At 39.2% G+C, this 7,797-nt stretch overlaps 1 protein-coding gene across 2 annotated transcripts; it reads right to left on the bottom strand.

Moving 5' to 3' along the window:
* Nucleotides 1-1,924: 1,924 nt before the first annotated feature.
* Nucleotides 1,925-7,620, bottom strand: LOC127417047 (outer dense fiber protein 3-B). Of its 2 annotated transcripts, none has more exons than XM_051656734.1 (7): nucleotides 7,607-7,620; nucleotides 6,780-6,896; nucleotides 6,493-6,696; nucleotides 6,271-6,372; nucleotides 3,933-4,054; nucleotides 3,705-3,845; nucleotides 1,925-2,124 (listed from the first exon to the last, which is right to left on the bottom strand). In XM_051656734.1, the coding sequence occupies exons 2-7, from the start codon at nucleotides 6,889-6,891 to the stop codon at nucleotides 2,032-2,034; spliced, it is 774 nt and encodes a 257-aa protein (XP_051512694.1). In that variant the 5' UTR covers nucleotides 6,892-6,896; nucleotides 7,607-7,620; the 3' UTR covers nucleotides 1,925-2,031. The 2 variants fall into 2 exon arrangements, with proteins under 2 accessions (XP_051512694.1, XP_051512692.1); XM_051656732.1 differs by lacking the exon at nucleotides 7,607-7,620 and adding an exon at nucleotides 7,289-7,553.
* Nucleotides 7,621-7,797: the final 177 nt, after the last annotated feature.

Raw genomic sequence — 7,797 nt, 5'->3', positions numbered from 1 at the left:
GGACATGATTTGGAAAGGCACACCCCTGTCTATATAAGGTCCCACAGTTAACAGTGCATGTCAGAGCACAAACCAAGCCATGAAGTCCAAGGAATTGTCTGTAGACCTCCAAGACAGGATTGTATCGAGGCACAGATCTGGGGAAGGGTACAGAAAAATTTCTGCAGCATTGAAAGTCCCAATGAGCACAGTGGCCTCCATCATCCATAAATGGAAGAAGTTTGGAACCACCAGGACTCTTCCTAGAGCTGGCCGCCCGGCCAAACTGAGCGATCAGGGGAGAAGGGCCTTAGTCAGGGAGGTGACCAAGAACCCAATGTTCACTCTGACAGAGCTCCAGTGTTTCTCTGTGGAGAGAGGAGAACCTTCCAGAAGAACAACCATCTCTGCAGCACTCCACCAATCAGGCCTGTATGGTAGAGTGGCCAGACGGAAGCCACTCCTCAGTAAAAGGCACATGACAGCCCGCCTGGAGTTTGCCAAAAGGCACCTGAAGGACTCTCAGACCATGAGAAACAAAGATTGAACTCTTTGGCCTGAATGGCAAGCATTATTTCTGGAGGAAACCAGGCACCGCTTATCACCTGGCCAATACCATCCCTACAGTGAAGCATGGTGGTGGCAGCATCATGAGCTGGGGATGTTTTTCAGGAACTGGGAGACTAGTCAGGATCGAGGGAATGTAGCAATGTACAGAGACATCCTTGATGAAAACCTGCTCCAGAGCGCTCTGGACCTCAGACTGGGGCGAAGTTTCATCTTCCAACAGGACAACGACCCAAAGCACACAGCCAAGATAACAAAGGAGTGGCTCCGGGACAACTCTGTGAATGTCCTGGAGTGGCCCAGCAAGAGCCCAGACTTGAACCCAATTGAACATCTCAGGAGAGATCTGAAAATGGCTGTGCACTGACGCTCCCCATCCAACCTGATGGATCTTGAGAGGTCCTGCAAAGAAGAATGGGAGAAACTGCCCAAAAATAGGTGTGCCAAGCTTGTAGCATCATACTCAAAAAGACTTGAGGCTGTAATTGGTGCCAAAGGTCCTTCAACAAAGTACTGAGCAAAGGTTGTGAATACTTATGTACATGTGATGGATTTTATTTTTAATAAATTTGCAAAGATTTCAAACAAACTTCTTTCACGTTGTCATTATGGGGTATTGTTTGTAGAATTGAGTAAAATAATGAATTTAATCCATTTTGGAATAAGGCTGTAACAACAAAATGTGGAAAAAGTGAAGTGCTGTGAATATTTTCCGGATGCACTGTACCTGGGTGCGCCCGCTCTCAAAACTGTTCTGGCGGATTGTAAGGACCCACTTTTTATCGACCAGCTGTGGGCTAAACACTTTCGAATGACAAGCGCTATGTTCAAAGAATTGTGTGCCAAGGTCCTTTCGATGGGATAGTCCCATCAAGCTATTGCACACTCATAACACATGCACGAATGGTCAAAACATGTCAATGTTTTGCGAATAAACCGTTTCCATCACTTTAATGCGAAACTCTAGAAAATCCACCTCTTCCTAGCGCATTAAATTTTAAGCGAATTTAGAAAGTTTATTCGCATATCAAGCGTTTGCTTTCAGGATTTCTTATCAACAATTTCAAAATGCACATAAAAACTGTTGGATGGAAACCCAGCTAATGTTGTTCCTGTTTTTCCACTTATTTGTACACATAAGCTTGAGCATTCAGATTCAGTATGGCTGAAATGTGAACGACTAAGTGCCAATTGACAATAATGAAGTTTTGTATCTTGTTTCAATGATCTACTATCTTATCTGAATTACAAAGTTATCGTCAGTGCCATTTGCCACCATGATGCGGTTAAAGCTAGCTCACTACAGTACATTTTGGACAGAGCTTTCTCTCATATCGTTACTATGAGAACAGCACATTTAGAGACATTAGAAGCCTTATTTTATTGAAATGCTATTATTTCAAGCTGTATTTTGGCAATATCATAAAATTATATGACAGAGTGAAGCTCATTGCAACACAGTTTATTATGATAGCAATCTCCTGTTTAGTCAGCACCACCCACAATTATGGGAGCAATGTACTCGGAATGACGAATTCCAAAGGAGAAGCTGGGAGCTTTGGTTCCAGTGAAGGTAACCTGTTCACAAAGACAGAAACAATTTATAGTAGAACAACTGAAGTGGTTTCAGTATGGACCAATTGTAAGTTAGGAAATACAAAGGGGAGACTGGGCTAATTGCCACTGGTGTAATAGGTTTATATTTGGTGGTCAGTTTCTGTGTAAGTCTTGGCTACAAAAAAAAGGTTTTGTATATTTGCACGATATTGCCCATTAGTATAGAGAGTGAGCTCATTGAACACAAGTTGGCCTTTCATGACAACTTGCCCCAATACCAGGGCATGTTGTCACACTATATGGGGCAGGTTGTCACAATGGAACCTGCCATTAAACCAGTGGTGTAGGTTTCGCGTGAACATTGGGGGTTGACGGGGGAATGTGTCCCCACCATCAACAAAACAAAATCTAAATCATTAACCCCTTAAACTCTATGGACGTGCCGGCGGCGCTTAAAGGGGGCGCTATATAGCAAAAACTTTTTACACTTAAAACTTTAAAGTATCCGTATACATAAGTCAGGCATATGAGATATCATTTGAAAGCTTAGAATCTGAACTTTTCAGAGATATCCATCACTTCTGCATTTATGTTACTTAAAATAAATAAATAAGGCCTCAAAACATTCATGTTAGCGCCCCCCTGAGGTAATGGGATAGAAATGTTTATATAAAAATAAAAGTCCTTCACATAGCACCAAAATGGGCAAGTCATATATCAAATAAAAGCTCTCATTCTCATGAATGTGACTGTAAAGTTATTTTTGTTGCCCTAGTACGACAGTTCAAAAGATTTTCTAAAGAATCACAAAGTGAAAACTTATTTCTGATGTCTCGTTTATGCTCCAATAACTGCTGCTATAAGCCCCAAATAGCCAAAAATGTTATATCTACTTTTACCTTAGGACGTTTTCTGAAACATTAACCATTGATTACTTGTCTGTGAGCTTGCATGGCTGAATAATCCAATGTTATATCTTAGATGTCCAGAACAAAATGTGCCACCCAGAAGGAAAAGCATGCAAAACATATCATCAGAAAAATATGTAATCGACTATTGATGATAAAATGTTTTATATCATCACAAAGGGGAGGATCTCAGCTTTCTAATGACACTTCTAACTTTATAATTGAACTTCTAGTCCACTCAGAGGCTAAGATATTCAATGAAACAACAAGGGTGGTGCTTGAACTGAAAATTAGACTGGATGTCTGTGGACGAGCACTAAAATACATTAGAGCGCCACCTACATTTCAGATCTGTATATTGTTATGGAATGTGACAGAGAAAAAAATCTTTTTTCTAGTGTTTCCTGCCATTTAGTGGAATAAAATGAGACTTTTCAAAGTGAGGTTGAGTGAACAGAACAAGAATTACATGTTTACAAATTTAGGGCAACAACAAAAAAGTTTTTTTTCCCAAAAAACGTTTCTGTTTACCATAAGATTATAAACACATACAATATTATTTATGAATAATTGGAGTCTTTTTTATTTATTTTGGGGGTCTTATTGTTACTGAGATACAGCCCTTGTGACTACTTCCCTGTGTGACAACTAGCCCCAGTCTCCCCTACATGTGGGTCATTGTGTGGTACAGACCCTTTCTGGATGGTGGGATCCAGGTCCTGGTTTCTTGGTAGTGTCTCCAGGCATTAGGTTGCGACCAGTGATGCTGTATTGAGGGGCCTTATGTTTGTACACACAAGAGTCCACCACATGGTAGGTCCCTGGACCTGGAGTCTGAGACCAAGAAAACTATTGTCAACCTCTTTGCAAACTAAGCACTAAGAACTTTGCTTGTAATATGATGTCCTGATGTGTCCGCACCTTTCGTAGGTCTTCGTGGAAACTGCCGATAGCACTACGACCGCTGAGTGAGATGTTCGGGGCAGCTGTTTTATCGACAACTTTTGGCCCGATCACTGGGGGGAGCATGTATGCAGCCGGTCCTGTAGACAAAAAATGAATGACTTCTGCCTACGCTGCCCTGCAAAAACTAAACGCAGTAACAAATAAAAGTTTTAACCTGAAATGGTCTGTCCTGTGACAGAAGGGTTTGGCTCAACTATGCTCAGACTCAGAGAAAACCAGCCTGATCTCATGAAAATTATGTGACTGTGGCGGCATTCACAGGTATCTTGGCAGTTCTGAGGTGAAATGTCCACTGTGTGGCGCTAAAAGAGTAATAAATGTTCTCCCAAACAGATGAGGTTTTTAAGGTTAATGCTGTATGAGTTTTGAATCAACAAAACCGACCTTCCTACCCTAAACCTTAAAGGAGTATTCCAGGTTCAATACAAGTTAAGCTCAATCGACAGCATTTGTGGCATAATATTGATTACTAAGTTATAGCCAATTTTACAACTTCATTGCCATGACGATATAATGTCAACAAACCCTATAACCCTAAAATGACTGTAAAAATTACAAATTAAACAACTTTACAGCTCAAATAATACATGCGTTTTAACAGAAGAATTAATGTAAGTGTTTTTATAAAATTATAAGCTTCACATTTCTGCCTTTAAACCCTCCAAAAATTGGCCCCATTCACTTCCATTGTAAGTGCCTCAATGTAACCTCCATTTTTGCTTCTTTTTTTTTTTTTTAAGAAAAGGAGGGACGAGTCGAAATAAATTTTTGTAATAATCAACATTATGCCACAAATACTGTTGATTGACCTGAACTTGTGTTGAACCCAGAATATACCTTTAAACCTAAACCTAACCGATAATGTCAGAAAAAGCAAATGTGAGATGAAAAACACAACCACGTCATTTCGTAGTGCTTCTATAACACTTTCAGCTCACGTGTGGACCAGGGACGTGCTGTCCATATAAGCAAGATAAGCAGTGCTTACCTAACAGAAGGGTGAAAAATGACAATATGAAATTTTTAAACAGAATTGTTAATATAAACTACTGTTTGATGTTCATTTGCAAGAAGAGACACATGGATTTTGTGTTTAAGTAAAGGTAAGTTAAGATATTTATTAAAAATCTGTTAATGATAGTAGGTCATATATACTAGGTCATTGTTTCTGGTTAGTCTGAGGCTATGAAGCAGTGATCTGACAATCATGTCCTTGTCTTATTCTCTGTCTGTTTTATAGTTCTAACGTTAGGGCACAGTGTCTGTTTAAAAAAAAAAAATGTCTTGTGCATTCAGGTTAAGATTAGTCAGATTAGTTAATAGCCGCCATCCATTCTAGTGGTTCTGAACTGTGGGAAGAGTGACGTGTGAGGCCTATGATGTTGAAACGACTGTATTAACTTGCAATCTTTTCTTTTTCTTTTTGTTGTTTGTAAAAACAAGCTCTTCTGGCACTATGGATCATTGTATGATTTAATGGACATAAACATGCTCCGCTCAAGACAATCTTTAATTTGTGTGATATGAGCAATATTACTGTCCTGAATTTAAAACAATTTGGTCATGAAGTTCGCCACTGTGACGTAATTGTTTCCATTGACTGGTGGGTTCTAAGGCAACAATTTACATTTATAACATTTACGTGACATTACACTCACCCGCATAATGTGTTTTGGGCACAGCGTTTAATAATGTGCATTAAAAACCTTTGATGCTTGCCCAGTCTCAATACCCACGGTACGTACCTGGTGTGGACTTGTGTGCTCTTCAGGACTTGTACCCTGCTCCTTTACATCATAAGTGCAACATTTAGATCACACTCGAACAAGCTTGTAAATGTAATTTATTATGTAATGCAAATGTTAAAACAAGTCATGCGCTATAGTAAAAGTGTTTAGATGTCATAAGATAGCATTGTGTGTAGAACAGGGTGAAAAGTAAGCGTTTATGAACTGATAATCTGCCGTTTTATTCGCAATTTGAGTAAAAGTGGATAAAAGTCGTTGTTGTAGCACCTCTAGTGTTCATTTCACCAGGAAACTGCTGCAATACCGTACAACAAGCCATGCATGTAAAAATCATTCATTTCTAAGAGACCTGGTTGGAGAGAACAGAGTGAGACTATTTAATATCCCACATTTAACTGAACAATCCAAAAAATCTAAGCCATTTGTCCACCTTCAGTGTTGGCGTAGTTACTGCGTTTTTGCTTTGAAGCGCAGAGCGCATCAGTGTTTTGGTATGTTCCAGCAAAGTTCCACTAGTGTTGCTGTGGAGATCTGTGGGCATCTACCTGGTGTTTGGTCATTACGGAACAATTTAGTCCTTGCAGACAGTGAGAACGCAGGAGACGAGAAATAGGTGGTCTTTGCTGCATTTTCTGGGGAGTAACTGCCTGAATAAAACAAAAAAAACAGCTTTGACTTGTATGTCCAAAGTCTCTGCCTTTTGTTGACATTAATTTCCATACACACACTGAAAAAAGTGTGTTATGTGTTTATGGTGTGTTAAAGACCTGGGCCAGGAGTTTGGAAGGGCTTGATATCTCTGCGGCGGCCGTAGACAGAGTATGCGGGAGTCCCGTCAAGACCCACTCTGGTGATGTTGGAGGGAACAAGGTATCCAGGCCCTGGGGAACAGTTGGACTGGAATTCACGATGACGTGTGCCGAAGCTAAACGCTGGGCCTTTCTGCATCCGTGGGTCATGGTTATTCATTCCTGCACAGAAAAGCAAACTCAAAATTGTGATTTACACAGTGTATTTATTGTAACATATGTTGCATGTGTATGTGTTTATGTACCAGTTGTGCCTGGAAGAGCATATGTTGGCCCTGGACTATTGTACATAGCAGCGATGGGACCCCGTGGCCTGTGGGGCCTCCAAGAACCCATCCATACATCCGCAGGTGACATGACTTCTAAAGAAAGAAACAAAAGGCAAGGATTTTCAGAATTAGTTAGATACCAAATGTATTTAAAAAAAGTTTTTTTTTTTTTTTTTTTTGCAATAGTACAGTGATGGTACGCTACTTTGATTTGTACCATGCTACTGAACTAATACCATATTGTAGCTACTCCAAGGAACATAAACAAATACTATGGTAGCCATATATATATATATATATATATATATATATATATATATATATATATATATATATATATATTTTTTTTTTTTTTTTTTTTTTCTTTTTTGCAAAAATCTAATTTCAATGCAATAGCTGGCAGCCATTGCATACGATATTGTGTCTGCAACAAAATTAATCTGAAGAAAATACAGTATGCAGAAAACCAAAGTACAGTAACTTACCGTAAGTAAAAGGTAAATGTATAGAAAGTGATATAATTTTACAGACTCCCGTTTAAAATAGCTTAACATCATATGATCTCTTGTATATTAAATCTATGCTATTGAAATCATATAAAGTGTCAATATAGTCTATATCTCCACTGTTGCCGATTATCAATGAACGAAATCTAAATAAATGAATCACAACAGATGACATTCGCTGTCATATAAACTCTCTAATCCACAGATGCGTTGATATTTATTTTCTAACATATTATTTTAAACGTTATTGCCCTAATCACTCAAAATATCTTAAAAACACTATCACAAAAGTCGCACCTGAAGAGCCCCGATCAAGCAGCTACTGCGATTGTTTTTGATACTTTATGATTGTTTTCTTTTGCATCACTATGACGCCGTCGCCATGGTGATGTGCTTTGATGTGCGCATTCCAATGCTGAGAAGTCATGATAGCTGCTCAGTGTCTCTATCTGCATGCAAATCCAGAGTAACTCATGCAATACCATTAA

The sequence above is a fragment of the Myxocyprinus asiaticus genome, chromosome 26 (genome assembly GCF_019703515.2).
Source record: "Myxocyprinus asiaticus isolate MX2 ecotype Aquarium Trade chromosome 26, UBuf_Myxa_2, whole genome shotgun sequence".
Lineage (NCBI taxonomy): Eukaryota > Metazoa > Chordata > Actinopteri > Cypriniformes > Catostomidae > Myxocyprinus > Myxocyprinus asiaticus.
Note: the sequence above shows the minus strand (reverse complement) of the source record. Positions and strands in the feature narration are given on the sequence as shown.

Bases quoted from the DNA above. Each gene is read 5' to 3' on its own strand.
- LOC127417047 (XM_051656734.1), bottom strand. From the start codon at position 6,891: ATGTCACCTGCGGATGTATGGATGGGTTCTTGGAGGCCCCACAGGCCA. The intron at 6,373-6,492 runs GTCTTTAACACA...TGTTTTATTCAG, and splicing joins CTTCCAAACTCCTGGCCCAG to GCAGTTACTCCCCAGAAAAT. The intron at 3,846-3,932 runs GTGCGGACACAT...TCTTGGTCTCAG, and splicing joins TCCACGAAGACCTACGAAAG to ACTCCAGGTCCAGGGACCTA.